The 21,476-nt window shown below is 40.7% G+C and overlaps 1 protein-coding gene across 4 annotated transcripts in view; it reads left to right on the top strand.

The window, feature by feature from the left end:
* ROR2 (receptor tyrosine kinase like orphan receptor 2) overlaps positions 1 to 21,476 on the top strand; it is a 168,900-nt gene that overhangs the window by 134,846 nt on the left and 12,578 nt on the right. For all 4 annotated transcript variants that reach the window (XM_068423614.1, XM_068423616.1, XM_068423615.1 and 1 more), the window contains exon 5: positions 20,857 to 20,984. In XM_068423614.1, coding sequence (XP_068279715.1) covers positions 20,857 to 20,984 — 128 coding nt within the window. The remainder of the gene's footprint in view (positions 1 to 20,856; positions 20,985 to 21,476) is intronic.

A 21,476-nucleotide genomic window follows, 5' to 3' on the forward strand; every position in this document is an offset into this window, starting at 1 on the left:
CCCTTCTTATGCTTCACAATTGTTCCCATATTCCTCTACTCCATGCCTCCTAGCTAGTCCTTCAAATAAAATGCCATAATTTGGCAACATTATTTTTTTTCTTTTCAGAAACTTATAATGATTTTTTTTACTGAATATTTTGTATAAAATCAATGCAGGTCAATTTGTAATCCAGAAAAGAGGAAAAGGGACAAAAGGCGAAAGAAATACCTAACTGCTTGGAAGGAGCCTGCATGGAACAAAGGGCTCTTTCTGTTTGCTGCCTGCACAGCACAGTCTCGTCTTGAGCTACCCGAGAGCTGTTTCTCCTGGCATTAATGCTTCCAAAAAGTCATGCTTCAGTGGAAGCGCTGAAACCTAAAATCATTGTAACTTGGTTTAAAAGTATACCTAATGAATTATTAAGCGATAAAAAACATTACCTATGTAGATACCATCTAGCAAGGTATTTTTATGCAGTCCGTGTGTTCTGCTGTGGATTTCTAGAAATTATGTGCAATTAAAGATTGCCAGAGATCAAATGTGCATTATGCAGTCAGACTTGCCAGTACAAAAAAGGGCCCTGACCTTCAGGTAGTGAAGTTGAGACAGTTCCATAAAAATCTAAAAGTAAAAATTTTCAACCAAATACATAGTCTTAAACTGGTGTGGACTGTTTTAAGAGGGTGGAGAGGTCTGTATTTTCTGTGAAGGTCCATATCTGTAAAAATTTCTAGGGATTTTTCTGTAGAAAAGCAAAAAGACAATCTATCCAAATTACTTTATTTATCAAAAGTATTAAAATTATTGAAAGTGTTACTAGCTAGTACAAATTAATTTACAAAGGAAATAAAATCATAACACAGTCAGAAAACTAGTCTCTGACCAGCCTTTGCTGTCCAAAGGACTGTGCTACTAGAAGACTGTCCTACTAGAGGACAAGCCAGCAGGTTGAATTCTTTCTCTCACTGCGTAATGCTATTACGTTAGCATTAACATTATTGGCTTTTGCCCTTCTAAAGAGAGACGTCCTGTCAGTTCAGAAAGGTACAAGTGAGTGGAGATAACATAAATGGGTAGCAAATACTGGAGAATGTTTTTTTGGCATGATTTAAAATTAAACAACAGATGTTAATCTCTTGGAGTCTAAGAGTAGGAAGGCAGAAACAGTTGCCTTCCCTTCTAGAGGTGTTGCTGTTACAAGATAACAACATTCTAAAAGATTACATGTTCTCTAAGCTAATGTATTTTCCTCTTGAATTGAACAGTTAGGTTGAACTTTACCCATTAGGCAAATTTCTGGTTTGAAGCTGTTTAGATTTCTCATTACGGCTGTGGCCATAGTGGTGCCTCCTTGAAGGGAACTTGGGATGGAAGATATCTGACAGTTTGTGGGCTCTAAGGGCTTCTGGAAAATCTGATGAGGCTTTAGCAGAAGTGAGGAAGGCACAACACAGTACAGGCAGAAAGAAGTAGCTATAAACTCAGCCCTTGCCAAGTGCAGGTGAACAGAATGGGCTCTGTTGCCAGTGCTGCACTTTTCCCCACATGACCTTTCTGCAGTCTGCTCAGGATGCCAGGAGGTGAACATCTTCTTCCACAGCCCTGCGCAGGGGAACTGGGCTTTCTAAGAAATTTTAAGTCCCTGTTTTATCAAACTCTGACTAAGATCAGTTCTGAGTTTGCAGTGACTGATGCCTGTGTGCTGGACCTTTAGAAGGAGAAACAGGTGGGTAGAAACACCATCATCAAGTAGAAATTGTCATAACTTTGGGGAGGAATTTTTGAGGTATTAATCATTCAGAATAAATTTGCATGCTCTCATGCCTTATTTTCTTCAGGTAGTTTGGGACAACGGTAAAAATTTTAAGATTCAGTCCATTGAAAAAAAGTGATGAAGCAATTGTGATTGAGAAAAAGCCAGTTCTTTCAAACAATAGAAGACAGAATGTCTTTAAAAACTAGTAACACGTCTGAGTTAAAACTCTGGTGAGGAACCCTGAGACTGGGGTGGACAATTTATTCCCTATGGGTCTGAATATCCTATGACTTTTATCATATAGCCAAAGCACATCTTTTCTGTGACCGTGAAGAGGACCTTCTGCATGATGTGACGGGCACTCATACAGCTTTGTGATGGGAGCAAGTACTTTTTCATCATGTGACAAGTCTCCACATAATTATAAGGTGGAAAACAGAGTATGTGGCCTTGAGAAAGAGGGTGGAAAGGAGTGGGTCATCAGAGCACTTCACCCTGAGGCCACCTCCCTGCCCATGGCTGGCGTCTTCCAAGTAAAAGACATTAGCTGTGGGCGGCAAGTAGTTTTGTAAACTGGATCTGTCTGGCAAACCAAAGGTACCCAACATTATGTTAAAAAGGAAGTATACTTTCCTTACTGTCACACAGCAGCATCACTCATATCTGCCTCCTTTCCTCAGGTAGCATGGCAAATCCTCTTTAGTCTCAGTACAGTTCAGCCACTGATGACAACACTTTTAATCTTGTAAATTATACAAGATTATCTTAGAATTCACATGAACAGATGTTTTTATAACCTATACAAGGTTGTCTCAACTCAGAAGTTACAGTGTTTATTCAGGCCCATGAGGACCAGGTGTTCAGTGATAGGCCTCCTCCAGAACGACATGCACACCTTTTGTTTCATCAAAATATATACTTGGCTGAGATGACCATATTTGAAGTATATATATTTTTCTATGATATTTGTGGTAACATGCTGAAGTTATAGAATAAGTGTATACTTTGTGTTCTGGTTTCCTGTTTTAATCAAGGAAGAAGAAGGATTTTGTGATTAAAACACTGGACTGTAATTTTAGAGGTCTGGATTCAATTTCTAGCTGTCCTCCTGTCTCCATGTGTGTTTGCAGCAAGTTGTTTAACCTTTGTCTCTCCATGTTTTGTACATCAAATGGAGATGGTCAATGTTGGGAATTTTTTGCCTTCCTTTATTATGGGATCAGATCACTTCAAAATGTTTAGGGTACATTCTCTCCTCATTAGGCTCATTCCTATTTTTGTTATTCCTATTTTACGAATGAGGAACTGAGGCACAGAGTATCTCGGGCTGATCTACATTAAACAGCATGTGTTTGCCTTGGCAGATTTCCTGGCTCCTTGGCAATCCAATTTAGGGATATGGCTGGAATATGCTGTAATTCCCTCCTAGCTCCTGTGTGTCAGTTTCCTTTTTTCTTTCAAGGTTGTGGGGCAGGCTGTATTTAACCCTGGTGTGGGGTTGGGACTCCTTTCAGGGAAGTTTGATCCACAATCTCTGATCTGGTTCTTGGTCCATTGGTTTAAATGTCCTTTGATAGTCACTAAGGCTGAGACAGGAAATTTGTAGAAGGAGGGAACTGAAACCAAGGCTGCACTAAACCATTTTACATACTCTTTTATCTATTTTAGAGTGTCATTTTTCGGTACAGTGATTGTTTTTACTCCAGCTATGTAGGATACATCTTAGTAGGGCTCCTAAGTATATCATGTCACAAATAATATATAACTAAAAATTATACTCTGGTCTGTCCAGAGCTGTAGAGTACACTCAGAAGAAGCTGACCCTCTGTCTTGTAATGGAAACTGCGAATTTTTTATCCTGATCTTACTTCTGTGTTTCAAAAAATATATTTTTTTCTCATGAAAAATCTAGAATATGTGTAATTCACGGCAGAGTTAAAGAGCAGTTGAAGTCCTGGTTTGGGTTGCTTTGCACCACACCAGATCCCAGCTTCTTCCCACACTATATTATTTCTTCAGCTTTTATCTTCCACTTAAATATTTTCTAATCACTAGTAAATAAAGGATGAACAATCTAATGCATTTTATATTATTCAGGTAGAAGTAGAAATTCAATACGTGCTTACAAAATTGACAAATTTTAAAAGCCAGATGTGTATTTAAACTAATATGCATAGCATCCTGGAGTAGACACAAGTGTCTGTATTCCTGCAACTTGTTATCTGGGGAAACTATTGCAAGTGGTAGTTCTTTCCTTTCCTTCAAAGGAAGGGAAGAACAAAGGAAAGAAGCTGACAGGGAATATAGAAAAAAAAGATAATAGTTAGTTTCAATCATCTGTTGTGCTCACTAATCCATATTTTTCAGAAATGCCCAAAAACCAAAGGGAAGCCAAACGTATGCAAAGGTGATTAAAAATAGACCTCCAGGAAAGCTTTACCTTCTTTGTGCTACTGTATAATTCAAATGCCCCTGAGACTTATTGTGTAATGCAGCTACTTTGCACTGCTTTACTGAGAGAGCCTGATTGCAAAGACAAGAAAGCACCCTATGGGACTTGCCTGCTCCTGGGCAAGGTTTCCAAATATCTTAGGAAGAAGTGACTATTTACACTTCTGTCTACGCTTACAATTAAGGGTTAAATGTGAGGAAGCACCTTCCCACTTCTGATTAGCAGTACTGTCAAGGTACTTTTAAATGGGTTGGATCAAGGAGTGTAATGAATGTAATGCTTATCACTTTGCATTTATGTATGGGGCTACAGCATGCAATACACCAAAGCACACAAACTCCTTCCTAAGAATTCTGCTTTCCAGGATTTAGAAATTTTGCTTGTAGGTGGGTAGTAAAGGAAGTTGATAGTTTCTGTAGGGGAGAATCTACTCACAGCCTGTGTGCTGGGAGAGCCTGCTTCCTACTCTGCAGAGTGGTGGTTACGTTTTTGATAGCCAGCAGGCTATCATATCGGGCAAGCTGTAAGGTGCAGCTCCGAGATGTGCAATGAATAGCAAACAGCCAAATACAGCTCTGACTTTGTAAATATGTGACCCCAACATTCCCTCTCCCAGTAAATTCCAGATCAGCAGTAGGTGCCTTAGGTTTTGACAGCTCAGGGAAATAATTTGTATTAAACTACCAAAGAAGTTGCAAGTGAAATAAGACATTTGTTAATCCATCTAAGGACATATGTAAATTAATATTCAAAGTAGTAACGGCCATTGGGCTTTTGGCAAGTAGCTACTGCAGCTGTTGGACATCCCTGATATAACCAGCGATCTTTTAGTTTGTTTTGCTTTTGCTTCCTCCCGCTCTCCTTCTCCTTCTCTCCTTCGTTCAGTAGCTTAAATGGCTTTCAAAGTATTTATTGTATGTCATACAAAAGGACAGTTATATGTCCCTGAGACTTCCTGTCAGCATTTGATGCCACATTGAGTTTAATTAGCATTCCTTAGGATGCTGAATAGCCTCTTAAGCGCGTACAAGGAAAGGGTGGATGTTGTAGTTAGGCACCAAGATAAAGGAACACTATTCTAATGACAGGTAATTTAGCAAAATGAGATAATGTTGTAACACCACACCATAAATCATCCTTTCAATTTTTATGGCTTTATGGTTAATCTTTCCCTAGTTTTGTATTATTTCCATTATTTCCATTATTTCAATTTCAGTTTGAAAAAGCCAGACAATCTATAGATGCAACTAACTTATTGTACTTGAGAAAAGGTGAGACAGATGGTACAAACTGATAACATTTGAACAATTCCATTCAAAACTAAATAACATTAAGAGTGATAGAAGGCATTGTTGTAAAAAAAGGAGAAAGAAAATGTACTAAGGAGATCTGCTTTTTTAAAATTTTATTCCTGTTAAGTGTAAAATCTGAAGTATTTGAGGGAATACTACTCTAAGGTTGCAAAAAGCACGTCTCATCAGCAGTCTCTCTCATTCTCCTCAAAAAGGTCAATCATAAGTGTCCCATTTCTCATTTTTTTCAATCCGATAATAACACAGAAGAGGCAAAGGATTACTTTAGGTGGGACACAAACAATATTTGATATATCACAGAAGATTTGTTTTTTATACATATGTGCACACACACATACACATACTTCCCCTACCCCAGGTTTTTCTAACCATTCAATGTGTAGTCCAGAAAGCACGCTCACGCCTGCTTCACCATGCTTGCCTTCAAGTTGGAAAATCAGTCTCTTTAGTTTGGTGGGACACTCTCAGCAGGTTGACCTGCATATAGGAATCCTGATACTTTCATCTGACTCAGTTTCTCAAAATTACCTTGAAAAAACTCAATATTTTCACATGCTTAACGCCAATAAAACAGTTCCAGACTGCAAAGCAGTGAGTAGAGAGGTAAAGGAATAGAACAGAACAGTTCCAGCTGGCGGGGACCTACAATGACCATTTAGTCCAACTGCCCAACCACTCCACAGCTGACGAAAAGTTCAAGTCTGTTATGAAGGCCATTGTCCAAACGCCTCTTTTTAAGGCACTGACAGGCACAAGGCATTGACCATCTCTCTAGGGAGCCTGTTCCAGTGTTTGACCACTCTCTCGGTAAAGAAAGGCTTCCGATGTCAAGTCTGAACCTCCCCTGACACACCTTTGAACCATTTCCATGCGTTCTGTTGCTGGATCCCAGGAAGAAGAGATCAGCACCTCCCTCTCCACTTCCCCTCCTCAGGAAGCTGCAGAGAGCCGTGAGGTTGCCCCTCAGCCTCCTTCTCTCCAAACCAGGCAAACCCCGTGTCCTCAGTCACTTGGCATCCGTCTGCTGAGCATCTGCTGAAGATGGGTCCTTTCCAAGTGGAGGAGAAGAAATGCCAGTGCCAAGGCTGGATCTGGAAGAGCAGGAAGAAAGCCTGTGCTCGAGGGCAGCAGCATGGTCACCTCTCCCTGGCTGCTTTCCAGCTGGGCAGCCAGACGCATGTGCTGGTGCCTGGGGCTGTCCCTCCCCAGGGGCAAGGACTTTGCGCTTCCCCTCGTTGAACTTCTTGGGGCTCCTGGCTTGGCGCCCATTAATACATGGTGTGACCCCAGGGTGACGCAGAGAGCAACACCCAGTCGTGACTCCAAGCAGGAGGAGGGATTTGGGCGCCACTATAGCAAGGCTGAACCCAGCAGTGCAGGCTGGTAGGAGAGCAGAGCCCCGGGATGTGGGGGCAGAGGGTGCGGTGAGGAGGAGGCCAGGCCTGGGTGGCGAGTGGTGGGGCATGGGCTGGCCCTGAAGACCCCCAGCTGGAAACATCTGCCCCAGGACCAGCTGTGGAGATGGAGGCCTGGAGATGGGCAGCACTTGCCTTCGGGGGAAACAACAAAATAGCAGCTGGCATGTGTAGAAGGACCCCTCAGCATTAACATCCCACCCCACCTGGCAAAAAAGGGTGCATGCCACATCTGATGGTACAGTTCTGGTTTGGCCATCACCTGAGGCACTCTCCAGGGTCACAATCACCTCTTTTGACCAACTGGTTATACTGTGTTTGATGCACCCCAGGATGTGGTCTGCCCTCTTGGCTACCAGGGCACACTGGTGACTTACGTGACCTTAACGTCAACCAGTACCCCCAGATCCCTTTCAGCAGGGCTGCTCTCCAGCGCCTTCTCTCCCAATTTATACTTGTATTAGGCATTCCTCTGTCACAGGTGCAGAAGCCATCATTTGTTTTTGCTAAATTTCATGCCATAGATTGGAGCATTGGGCAATCATCAATCTAGATCCCTCTGCAAGGCCTTTTGTCCATTGAGAGAGTCAACAGCACCTCCCAGTTTAGTATCATCAGCAAACTTGTTAATGGTGCATTCAACTCTTGCCTCTAGATCATTGATAAAAATACTGAACAGCATTGGCCCTGGAATTGAGCCCTGCCCCCTTCACTTCAACCCCCTAAGCCCTGCCATTCAGCCAGTTCTTCACCCAGAGCACCATATACCTCCCTATGGAACACATGCAATGTTACCTCAATCCCCAAAATAGAAAGAGTCTGTCTTTCCTCCAAGATAAGAAAGAGCCTATCTCAGCAGCAAGCAGTATAAGAAAGTATTGTTTCACACAGGAGCAAGTCTTTTATGTTTTAAACTGTAATACATTACAGAAGAAAGTTAAAAGATAGTCTGCACTCCTCCTGTTGATTACATAAAATCATAGAATCATTTAGGTAGGAAAAGACCCTTAAGATCATTGAGTCCAACCATAAAATGTTACATGTGACATAAAAACATATTCTTAACTGTAAGGTCTGCTAAACTACACAGGAATCTGAAACTTGGAACAAAGGCATGCTTAGGAGTGCACTGTTTTAACAAAGCATCTTCGTTTAGCCTGCACCAGGGGCTAAACAGGAGCAAGTTTTCTCTCACCCAATGTCCCTTCCCCAACCAAGGAAGGAAATTGGGAAAAAGAAGGAGGCTCTTGGGTTAAAATTAAACAGATTTAATAAAATAAAGGTGGTCCTTTATTTAGGATCCTGTGGTCCAGCCTGGGTCAGCTGCCCTGCATTTAACTGCTAATGGCCTTGATCACCGTGGCTGGCCACAAACTGAAACAAAATCCCAATGGAACCAGGACACAAAGCTAAAAGCTTTTTGTAGCATGTTCATACTGTGTGTAGTAATTAGCATATTTTTTATTTCAGCATTAGACTGAAGAGAGCAAAGCAAAAACATATACAAAATCAATAGTTCCACGACTCATGCACTCCAGCAAGAATGTGGAACAAGTGATCACAGATATACCAGTATATACAGGATCTTATTTTCAAGTATTAAGAACTAAATGCTGAAGCGCTAAACTTTGAGAAGCATTTTATTTCCTAATTGAATTTTCTACGTGTTTTGATTCATGAAGAGATTATTAATGTTAAGCCCGATTAGACTCATTTATGGAGCTGTGGTGCTGGTACAATTGCTACTCACAGCACATCAAGCTAATAATATTTGGATAGCATCATGTGTGTGGCATCTGAAAATAAATTACGACTCTGACTTTGGAGTGTGAGCTATTTTGCTTTGCCTGAGATACAGTGCAGTATCCACTACAATATTGTGGGAAGATTTAAATGAAAAAATATGATAGTCAGCCATTAATTGGTTATAAGTAAGGGGAAAAAAAAGAAGAGCAGAGTCTTTGGAAATGAGGTCTGATAAACATTCAGTAAGTGGTTTTAAGCAGAGGAAAAGTAAGGGGAAATTATCATGTGGGATTAGCTGAGGGCTTGATGGATACCCAGGCCTCCCAGCAGTTTCACGTGTTCAGGGTGGTGTGCCCCCAGCCCCAACAAAGGGTAGCTGCAGAGCCAAAGGTTGTTCATTTCTACCCTCTTCTGGTGGCTGAAGTAGAAGGGTGTCTGTTTAATTCTTGAGCACTCCAGAGGCTTTGTTTGAAACTGGCATAGAATTTCCTGTGCAGAAAAAGCTAATCTTCCTAATTTGGAAAAAATCAACAATCCTGTTATGCGGAATCATGTTGGTACACCAGAATTATTTCATGAGTTCTGGATTCCTTAGCCCTAACACCCAGACCTCGATTGCTGGAGCCAGCCGACAAGCGGATAGCACTAATAATAGACTGCTGTCTTCAGTACAGACCATCCCAGAAGAGGAGAAACATACTTACTCATCTACTGATGGAAAGAAATAGTGAGACACAAAAAACATTAGATTTTGCTCCAGATTTTGGGGGATCATGTGCTTTCCTGGTGGTAGAGCCTTTGTGCATCCCTGACCTGCCTCTTCCTCCCACTTCCATAGCCCCTGTCCTCCTGGGCCCTCAGCAAACTCCTCATAACATTGCCTCAATTAACCTTAGGCACTAGCCCTGGCAAGGGTGCCAAGCAGTTTTATTTTCTCACACATGTCTGCGAAGCTTGCTGTAGACACGGGGTATTTGGAGAATGTATCAGCGACGTTCTCATAGGCTGCGCTGAGTACATGAAGATGGAAATGACGTAAAGGCTGGACAAATTTGGGTAGTGTTTCATGGGAACAGCAAAAGGTATGTTCCAGCAAGTCTCAGGTGTCTGCTCAATAGCAAGGGAACATGATAGCATCACAACCAAATGGCTCCTCCTTTTCCTGGTGGTGGTTTTGTTTTGGGTTCTAATTTTCTTTTTCCTGCAGAGAAAAATGGTAATTTTCTCTGGCCTAATTTTTTGAAACACCTGAAACATTTCTTTTGAAGGAAAAAAAACCCCAAACAAACCACCTCCAAAGCTTTGGACTGTGGAAAATTTCAGTTGAAGTAAATTCTACAAAGTTAAGAACAGCTATGAAAACAGCCTCTAACATTGGGAAGTATGCAGAAACTGTAACTTTCTGCAACATTGTGTAGAATAATTGGTTCATATTGTGTCCATGAGAAGTAAAAGAGAAGCTAATAAGTGCTTCATATTGTTGCTTAGATGTTTTTAAAGAAGTAATTTAGTTCATGCTAGTGTTTTCTGATAAATGGAATATGCTAATTTTCCTGTAAGACTGGAAAAATTACTGTGAAACTGACACTTCAGTATTATATGTTTATAGATAGTTGGTGTTTCTGTAGCTTTAATAAAAATGTTCTGTGAAAGTCTTTGAATATGAACAACTTGCATGTACATATAATTACGTAACCAATTTATAGCTGATGCTATGATAGTTTCTGGCTGTTTTACAAAGCTCTCTGCTATCAGATGTATAATCTCTGTGGTAGCTGAAATAGAAAAGCCACCTTTGTTATGTTAAAAAAAAAAAAGAAGAAAGCAGAAAAAAAATTATACCAGTGCAGTTATTTTCATTTTTTCATTTGCTCAGATACTTTCATAAGTGATCACATTTTTTTATGGCATGGTCAGTTAAAACGTTTTTAATTCTGAAACATTTTTTAATTAATAATGGGTTTTGACCTTTTTTTTTTACAAAAATGCCTTAACTTTTTAATCTTTACTGAAAAGATACAAAGTACTTTGCAGGAAACCTGTATTTCCCATCATTCAAGAAAGAAACACCAAACAGAAAGCTTGAAGCACTTCGATGGGATTTCGTTTTTTTGTTTTAAACTATTCCTTTGTCTTTCTTGTAACTCCCCCTTCTCCTTGGATTTATGTAACTGGCTGTTGTTGACCATGCTTTCTTAGTCTTCTTTTCCCTCAAGGTTTTCTACCTCGTACTTGTCTTCCTGGCATACATATAAAATTCCATCAGTGGATTTAAATGAACTGAACAGTGACATGAAATTTTCTGTTCGTGCATAAAATATGCCTATGTAAATCACAACGCATGAATATCTACCTGAAAACTTTAAGGATTTTTTTTTCAAAGAATTTATTATGTCATGCTTATGCCTCGTGGCTTTTATGGAGAGGGTTGGGGGCTGTGCTAGGCAAGGTCAGAGCAGCCCAGCGCAGGGTGGGCTGCCCTTCTCTCACCCACTTCCAGGCTTGAGAAGGGACTCCAATCCCCGGACCAGCCCCCTTGGTGGGGCCCGATGTCCCTCCCTCCCTCCTATGGCACCGCAGCCATCGAAGCTGCCCGTCGCTCCTTCTTTCTCCCCTCGACGGCTTTACCATGGGCAGCCGACATGGCCTCTTAGCTCTGCCTGCTCAGTCGCGTCCCTCCTTTGGCATAGCACAGCAGCCCTGGTAGAGCCCTCAGTCCCCTGTGCTGACCCCAAGGCGCTGGCAGCCCCGTTACTGAAGCCCTCCCTGGGCTGCCTAGGATGCCCCCTACCAGTTTTATTGCTACCTGTATACGACAGCGATTATAGTGACATTTTCAGCTGGTGGACTCTTCCAAGACCTTTTTGGAGTTGACCTGTGTGTATCAGGGGGGCTAGCCAGGAGGAGGAAGGATAAAATTCCCGCTCCCATCACACTGTGTGGGTCCAGAGCCTGCAGTGGGTTTTCCCTTGGGTGAAAGACTCAAGTGGCAATAAGACCCAGCAGCTGTGCTGTGTATTGACCCAGCAGTTTCCACTAGATTAACCCTGGAGGACAGCCAGTAAGGTAGACCATTACCAGGGTTTGGCACGCTGCTCACTGGGCTCTTATGTCCCTGCAGGGTGGCCTCAGTCCCTTGCACTGAGACCACTTGACTTGTAGTCCTCCTCTGAAGCAACTGAGCATCTCCCACACAAACAGGAGCAGCTTCTGTAGGAGGGACTGTAGGTAATCACTGGAGGGACTGTAGGTAATCACTGACTCTCACTTCGCAGAGCCACGAAGATGATTAAGGGAGTGGAACATCTCCCTTATGAGGAGAGGCTGAGGGAGCTGGGTCTCTTTAGCTTGGAGAAGAGGAGACTGAGGGGTGACCTCATTAATGTTTATAAATGTGTAAAGGGCAAGTGTCATGAGGATGGAGCCAGGCTCTTCTCAGTGACATCCCTTGACAGGACAAGGGGCAACGGGTGCAAGCTGGAACACAGGAGGTTCCACATGAATATGAGAAAAAACTTCTTTACGGTGAGGGTAACCGAACACTGGAACAGGCTGCCCAGAGAGGTTGTGGAGTCTCCTTCTCTGGAGACATTCAAAACCCGCCTGGCCGCGTTCCTGTGTGATATGGTCTAGGTAATCCTGCTCCGGCAGGGGGATTGGACTAGATGATCTTTCGAGGTCCCTTCCAATCCCTAACATTCTGTGATTCTGTGAAAAGTGAAGAATTTTGCTTTCCTCTGGCAGTGGGGGGAATAGGAAACTGCTTATTAGAGGCTCTTCGCAGGGCTTGTTGGCCCTGCTTTTTTTCGTTGGAGATATCAGAGGGAGATAATTTATTAGACAGTCGTAACGCACCGAGAGGGATAACTTGCCTTAAGAAAAAGGGGTGGGGAGGGAGACTCGTAATGATTTCTTTGGTGAGCATGATGCTGCATGTCCAGGTCCGTGTTCCCATACATTGAAATTAGTTTTCTGAAGGTTTTTTTTCCAATTCTTCAGTAACCCTGGTTGTAACAGAGAAGTTTCTGTTAAAAATATCTGACACTCACCAAAACAGACCTGCAGCCTTCCTTGAATTGCCAGCTGACTCGTCTGATTTCAAGATTTCATCCCAACATGCTGATACCTATGAAAGCAGAGGGAGAATTTACAAAAATGCCATTTGAGTAAATTGCGATACTTTATAGGTACAAGTAATATTAGATTATCTGTTTGAAGTTACATGTGGTAATCAGAGGATTATGGGTGGTTATACCTTCAGGCATAGTACTCTGTTCCTTGCAGAAATTTGGGACGTAGATGTCCTTGTTTAGCTTTGCTTCTTTTACTGTTTTACCCAGGTTGCTGTAGTAAGAGCCATCCTGCCACCCGTGTCTATACTTCTATATGTGATTACTGTGCTTGGGAACAGCAACAGTTTTTTGGTACACTGAAGCCTTTTCTAAATATGTAAAGCAATAATAAATACGTCAATGCCTGTGATACTGTCAAACCACAGCAGCATGTAGTGTTATCTGGTGAGCCTCCTGCCACAGTTTTGTACGTTTGGTTCTTTCCTACATCTTTGCTAGTGAGGGTTGTGTGTTTTTCTTGTTACAGGAATGATGGAGGATGATTCTGTGGAAGAAAGGAAGGCAATACCATTTTCCGTTGATTTTGTCCACTTAAATAATTGAATGTGATATCTTTTAGCAAGGACACAGCTCAGCTAAGACTGCTGACACCCATTTAAGGCAATGCCTAGTGAGAGAACAATTTGGTTCATGATTCAGTGAAGGCACATGCTTAAACCCTATTGATGTCCTCCCTCTTTCTGGCGTTTAAATGCTTTTTAAATACCTTGCATTAAAAGCATCCTCCTTTCATGGTAACATCGGAATATATGTTTAAAACATTATTTGTACTATGTTTTACAGACAGACTTTGAAGCTTGAGTTTTGTGTTTAAAAATACTTATTTTATAATCTGTTGTGGAATTAATTGCAATAGGCTAAAATTAACGCTGTTGTTTACAAGTTGCTGTTCGACAAACAACTTTTCTCTAGTTTGTCACAAACACTAAGTCCATTTGCAGCTGTGTTTTTACCAGTGATATTTCAATTAATTGCCTTATCTATTACATGGCTTAAAATGATGTCTCAAATCCTGTGATTAACATTAACAAATTCATCGTTTAGTAGAACCAGTAGAATAAAGATCAACTGTTATTTTTTACTGAACTTAGACATTGAATCTGGAGTTTCAGTTCACAATGTACTTTTTTAGGAACTAGCAGATAAACATCCAAATCAAGCACAGCACCGTTGCTCTGTTCAGTAAATGTGACTTAATTACATTTTTTTAGGGATTCTGTTATGTGCTACTTTTCAGATACAAAGCACAAAAATAAATGTTATTTGTTAATATTTTTCTAAGTTGTATGCTAGTTGTAAGAGAATCTTGCTTTTGGGGTCTGTTGTTACACTCAGTGAGCATCTGGTAGCAAAATTCACGGGCCATATCCCTGGTGAGTGTAAATTGTCATAGGTCCATTGACTTCAACTGAGCTATGACTATTTATACAAATTCCCTTGCCTGTTAGTTTTTGACATTTTAACACTCCCCTTCTTTTCTGATACTATTTTTTATTACATTCCTTTAGTGTATGAGAAAAGTTTTTACGTCCCTCTTGTGTCTTTAACACCTCTCTTTGAGGTGTTAACTAGTTCAATGGGTATTTTCTGATATCCCAGGAGCACTGATCTTTAGATGCAGGTGAAGATGTGCAAACAAATGATTTTATGTGCCGGAAAGGTGGGTTATTTGCAGATAAACCTCTGGTCAGAGAATGAAACTGTTTGTTCAGAGAATGGAAACAGGTAGGGCAGGAAGCCTGTGCCTTCTCCCATGACATGGGTGCAGGGTGCCTCCATCCAGGCAGGGGCCTGATGCAGCAGTGAAGCTGTCCCTGCCATCCTTTCTCTTCTTGGCTTCAGCAGACAGGACACAGATGTGCAGGTGTGGGTTTTTTGCTGTTTTGTGGTTTGTGGGGTTTGGTTTTTGGTTTGTGGTTTTGGGTTTTTTTTTGAGGTTTTTCCTGTACACCTGGGTTTTGGAAACTTCACTAAAACCTCCAACCCATTTCTGCATGTTACTGAATTTCTGCCCTGTACGGGCAGCAGTTATGGGGGGTTTCAGGAGCACCTGGTATTAGCCTGTCCCTTCTCAATGGATGAATAGTAACAGTTCAGGCAATACTGGTTTTGAAAAATCCCTTTCTTTTCCTCCATCAAATATTTATACCCCAGTTCTGTTGCCTTGAATGTCAGTAGTGAAACTTCCATTAATCTTCTGTGCACAACAGGAGGCCTGTGAGAAGGAACGATTTTATAGCCTATTGTAACTCTTACTTTAAAAGACAGCAGTCTTGACAAATTCTAAATCATTGTGAGACAAGAAATTGAGTGTTTTATTTTATATTTTCCCTGAAAGGTAAATATACAAACCTGACCAAAAAGTACCAAGTGTTTTTCTATAGTAACATTAATATAAATTCGCTATGTTTTTGGCAGGAGGCAAATTTTATAGATGTGATTTGGCATATGACAAGGGTAGTATGTTTCTCTTCTCTTGGACCTTCTCTGTGACCTGTGACACATTTGGAGACGTGATCTCATTTTAGCCATCGAAAAGTGATCTCCTTGTGAGTTGAGTTCACCCCCCAGCGCTATGATATGATACATGTGAAGAGTAAGGGTAACAAATTACAAGGGTTGTAGTGCCAGATTGTAAGAGGTCCTGATTTTGAGATGCAGTATAAACAAACCATGAATACATGTGTATATTAAAAACAGAAATTCCTGATTTTTTACTGCAGCCCTTTATAATGCCCTTCCCACAAGTCAGAGTGATTTGCCTCTCTTTGATTAAACATAAACCCTTTATTCCTTTAATTTGTTGTACTGCAGGTCATTTAACTTGTGTGCTTTATGTTTATGAGGTAGCCACACACCGGGCTAAGTAAACTCATAATCTGAAATATGATACCTGTCCTTTTCCCTCTGATCTTACTGTCGATTATAATCATCCTCTTTACATAGCTTCTGCCATCAGTTTTCAAGCTGTAGCTGTCAAAAACTCTGAAACTTTCCCACAAGACAGGTGACGGTATACCAAATGTTGTATTTCTCTACCCATAGCAAATAGGATGACATAAATCATTCGTCCTTTCCTTTGTCTGTCACTGTCTAACTGTGGTTTTCTGTACATTTTTCCTTGCTTTCCCACTCCACTTGTAATGGAATGAGGGGAAGTCCTAATATCCTCTCTTAGTATTCAACAGTTTTTAATTAAAAGCTGTTAATCCGTGGACAGTATGAAAGAGGGTCAAAACTTCAGGTTTGTTATTTGCCGTGGGAAAATTTATAGGAAATTTTAACTGCACTTAGTTTGCTTGTGGGAAACTGCTGTAACAGGTTTCTACTATCTTTTTTTTAAAAACTAGCTTCTGGAATATACTGTTATATTCTATGAATTGGCTTAGTATTGTTTACTTTGGTGAAGTGTAGGCCGAGGAAGTATCCCTCCAAATAACTTCTAAATTTATTTTTTTAATATATTAAAATAAATTGTTCTCAAATTATAATTTTAAATAACATTTTTGTTTATTTTATTACAAGGGTAGGTTGATAGAGTATTATTAAATTACTTGGTTTTTTAATGTATTCAATCAAAAAAGTTTTTCTGAGTTTTCTAGAGGATTTCTGAGTTTCTTTTTATGACTGATGCAGAGTGTTGTGTCTTTTCTATTTTCAGGAAAACAGAATTAGCTTACAAGTTTCTGTTGTCTTTGTGAGTTAAGTTTGTGGGATGCAATCAGAAGAAAGGTATTGTGCTAGCAAATAAATATCTAGTACCTCTCAATTCTGCTTTCAGAATGGCCTTCATGAACCCTTGGTAAAGATTGTTATTTCTTCATGTGTTTTCTCTATTTTTCAGCAAAACTACTAGGTCTGCACTCACTGTGTTTTCAGGGGCACCAAATACATACTGAAAGCTCTAATCAGACTTATGTGCTTCACAAGGTGATTTTAGTATTGAACAGAGTTTCCACGGTTGCCTTTTATTTACTGGGACTTTTTTTTCCGTATGCCCTCTGGACTGTTCAGCTGTGACAGTTGCACACAATAGATTGTGTTACATAGATATGATACAGTGTATTGTGCCGAGATGTATTCTTTCAACATTTCAGGTTTTCCATTAAGAAAAGCCTCTTTGTTTCCTATGTATTTTCTTTTGTAGTTTTTTGTTCAATGTTCTTTCTGTGTCACAGGTATAATCGAAGTAATGCTTAACGCGAGAGTGGAGGTGGAGATGTTCAGTATGTTTTTGTAGCACATGCAGTATGCCTAGAAGTCTTCCCATATACTTCTAGAGGAGATGTCTACCTTATGGAATTCTTGCATGCCCTCCATCTAGAGAGATTCCTGTTCATGCATGCTGGGTTTGATTTCTGTTCAGAGGCACCTGGTTCTTGCAGTGCTTCCTTGATAGACCCAGATGTCCCTGGAACTTACAGTTTCTGTCAGTGGGAGGAGATTCAACTCGCACAGTACCACTGAACATGCATCTTTCTTCTACTTTGCTTGTTTGGTTAATTTTCCATTTCATACAGACTTCTTCTACTCACAAACCTGAAGGCAGACTGTGTTTAATCAGGTGGTGCAGTGCATGTGTGATATGGAACTTGTAAATGTCTTATCAGTGCGTGGTTCTTCAAGATGTTTCCAGACCTTGTAAGCCTGGTCAATCTTAGAGACACTCCATGTTGTACATAAAAGTAGTATCAGTGTTCTGTTTTTATTTGGTGCGTGCCTGAAACAAAAAGTTCTCTGCTTTAGCTTTATATTAGAAAGGGTAGTTCTTAACCTTATTATTCTGGCAGAAGATCACCTTATGGGCCTGGAAAACAAATGGCATTCATCCTAAGAAATGGAAGTTGGGGTTTTAGCAATAGAGGGCCTGTTTAGTCAGATTCTTTGCAGTTTTATTTTTAAATCCAAACTCTGGTCAAACAACTGACAAGTAGCTGGGAGAAGAGTTCTCTCAGTAGGAGAATATACCTTAACTCCACTTTAATTGAGTGCTGAGAAAATTCGTGTTCCAGTTGCACTGTCTTTGAGACTGCCCTCCAGCAATGGTGAAAAAGAAGGTTAACAATTAGGATGTTCCTGACTCTGTTTTGTAAAAAAAAAAGTTATATAAAAATGGAAGAAAAACAATACTGAGAAAAGGTAATGCCATCTTGAAACATTCAGAAAGAAACAATAAAGAACAAAGGTAGAAAAGTACCTATGGCGGTTAGCTTGTAAGATTTCTGCAAGCGGAACAAATTGAACTCTTCTGGATGCTGCTTGCAGAGTCAGATTTCTGTTTTTTACCAGGGTTCTTGATCAGAGCAGACTTTACAGCTCAAGCAGCAGGAAATTGAAGAGTCAGTATTTCTGCCTGTTTTCAGCAGCTTTTAACTCTTGCTCTGATCAGCAACTGAATTGCTGGCATATGGTTTGGAGCACGAATCAAAGCCACAGGTGGTTCCAAAGACTCCTGTTTGAACTGAGCATGACGCCACTCCTGCACTGTTTTATCAGATTCCCCTTAGCTTGCTTTTTGCTCCGGATGTTTTGCCATGTGTTGAGTGTACATGTAGCCAAGGGAAAAAGTAATCTGTAACAAGACTCTTGAGTGCTGCCGCTTCTGCAGCTTTGTTGAAATCAACTGTTTTCCTAAGAAGACTAACATAATTTTGTCCCCTCGATCACTAGTACCAGTCAAACTGTATTCATTGAGTTGCCTGACCTGACAAAGATGTACGTAGAATAACAGCCCAGTTTCTGTCAGAGTATCTGACATCAGGTTACTGTTTACTTTTGCTTGCATCCATGGTAATGGTCATATCCAGTTCAGTTTAATCAGCAGTTGACTATAACATGGGAGAGGGGAGCATATGTGCATATATATAGTATCTAAGCTGTGTTTAGAAATTCTTGACAAAAATAAATAAACTGAGCTAAGTAAGAGATCACACTGCTTTTGTCACCAAATCCGTGCTGTTTGGAGTGCCATTTTTTATAGTTTGTTTTTTTTTTTCTGGCCAGAGAGTCCTGCACTGAGAGTTGAAGTGTGGAGTACAGTTTCAGTTAGATACATTGCAGACTTTGTTCTGCAGGATAGGGGTATGAATTTACTTTTGAGAAGGTCAAATAGGGGTTTCATATTCATTCAGCTCCTTATGGGAATTGCTGACTTCCTGCTGAGGTGGTCAAGGATCATAAAAGAGGCACAGACAAAATGCTTGATATTTTTGTCCCTTCAGGCATGATGCAATTGTTGCAAAATCAGAGGTTTTGTTATGAGAGTGAAAGAATTTCGCTGCAGGAATTAGTTGATCCTGAAAGACTCCTCCTTTACTTCATCTACCATAATAAAAAACTTACGTATCTTTGTGGAAGCAGAACTTGTTTCAGAGTTTGTAGACAAAATGTTGCTTTGTGAATATTTAACAATTGTACCGTGGTAGGAAATAAAGACCAGCTCTGGACAACATGAGACACTTCATATCACTATGGTTTATCTAGCAGCAGTGTAATGGATCGGATCGTGTTAAGTCATTGTCTTTCTAGGGGGAAAGCGAGAGATGCTGCTTGAGTGGTGATCGATGGTTCCAGCTTTTGGCTACACTGTATGGATGCTCCTGCCCAACTTCCCACTGCCAAAGAGTTTATTCTTTAAGAAATAGTGGTAACATTTCCCTGAAGAGATGAACTTTATCAGGGAGACACAGCGCAGGAAAATTGAAAAGAGGTTCCTAAGACAGAATAAGATATCAGAAACAAAGGGCTGCACTTGGCACTGTGTAGGTGTTGGGTGATGTTCTCTTCATGGCTGGCTGTTGTCAGGCAGCAGGTTTTCGTGCTGATTTGGCCCAGCTGAAGTTGTGTGATTTTACACATATTCACTGACAGTTTTGTCCTGCTCATGTGGCATGCTAAGGAAGGGTGGAAGTATTTGTAAGAGAAGTGGAAACATGGGTGACCAAAACGGGTATTGATATCCAAAGATAATAAAGTACAAAGTGCAGAAGAGTATTGAAGTAATACTTCAAAAATCGCTGGTATGGGAGAGGTACCTCAGACTTTTGAACTGACTGTTTAGTTGCAAAAGCTGATTAAGCTTTTGGGTGTCCTAGGATTACGCTAGAGTCATGTTTCTCCAGATTATGTTTTATGCCTTTTTTGTCCATCATGCAATGGATGATGTGATGTGAATCCGTCAGGCAATGAATGATGTGATGTGAATCCATCAGGCTAGTGAATCCCAGCACAGAGGCTGTGCCGTGCCAGAGGAAACACATGGCATACTGGGTATTAACTCTGAGAGTGCTCTCACTCTGAAGTCCCTTTTCAGTGCTCAGACAGCTACGATCTACAGATCAGCTCTGTATTTTTTACTGGGGCTTTGGGGATGATGTGTTGAACCGCTGAGCCTTTAGACTAGTGCTTTTGTGCCAAAATATTTATGTTGATGTACGGGAGTAAAATTTGGCCCAAAATCTCATTGAATTGAAAAATGTATCAAGATACATGTTGGAAAAGTAGTTTGGCATTGACTCTGAGTAAAGAGAAAAGAGGTTAAAACCTTGATTACTTTTTATTCTGTTTACCTAATTCAGAGTTCAAAATTATTCCATGTTTTAATTAAATCTTGGCAAGGTCTCTTCTGCTGTTCACTACAGGAAATGAAGAAAGGGAAAGAGAGGTGGGAGAAAAAAAAAACAACTCTTTGCCTAATTGTACTGAGTACAGCTAGATGCCAAAACCGCATGGGGACATGTAACAAGATCTATGTTGCTGTCTCAGTCTAACAGCTTTTTAATAGATTCATCTGTCAAATCTCGTTACTTTAGCATATGATTTTTAAATTAATCTTGGGTTTTGGTTTACTTCTTTCTCTAATGAGCTATTTACAGGGTGCCTCATTAATACTTCTAAGGTAGTGCAGAGAAAATTGGAGGAGAAAGCTGCACCTGGGGAATGGAACAATTTCAGATTTACAGTCTTTTGGGGTTTTCTCTTTTTATAAGAATATATTTTGTAAAAATTCATTGGGGACAGCTAGATTTTTGCTTATAAAATCCTAACCTGTCTTTTTCAGAGAAGATTACCATGAAGATGGGTTCTGTCAGCCATACAGGGGAATTGCGTGTGCACGAATCATTGGAAACAGGACCATTTATGTGGACTCCCTCCAGATGCAAGGGGAAATTGAAAACCGAATTACAGGTAAGCTTACACATCTCCGTAGCAAAGCAAAAAGCATTCATGAAAGTATCCAGTTCAGGTATTGTCCTGGTTTAGGCTAAACCAGACCAATTTTCCTTTCATGATTTTTACTTTCAGCTAAGCTGCTTCTAAGTAACTGCACTTTCTGAAACTGACTGCATGCTTTGCAGACAGTGTCTGCTTCTAGGGCTGATAACGCTCAAAGTTTGTAGTTATCGCTGAGGTACCAGTAGGGATGTTATGCAGAAAGGCTCTTGCTGTACTTTTTCCTAGAGAAACCAAGGTCACTGCTGAATTCGTCACTAATTATGAGTGAAAGCCGTAGAAGGGTTGCACCTCCAGGGAGGAGCAGACAGGGCAGGTGACCCAAAATTGACCAACGAAGGTATTCCATCCCATACACGTCATTCTCAGTATAAAGCGGGGGGATCACGAGGGTCTTGCCCCCTTCTGCTATGGCCAGCATCCGAAGAGGACTCTGTCCGTTTTCCT

Source organism: Nyctibius grandis, chromosome Z (assembly GCF_013368605.1).
Source record: "Nyctibius grandis isolate bNycGra1 chromosome Z, bNycGra1.pri, whole genome shotgun sequence".
Classification (NCBI taxonomy): domain Eukaryota; kingdom Metazoa; phylum Chordata; class Aves; order Nyctibiiformes; family Nyctibiidae; genus Nyctibius; species Nyctibius grandis.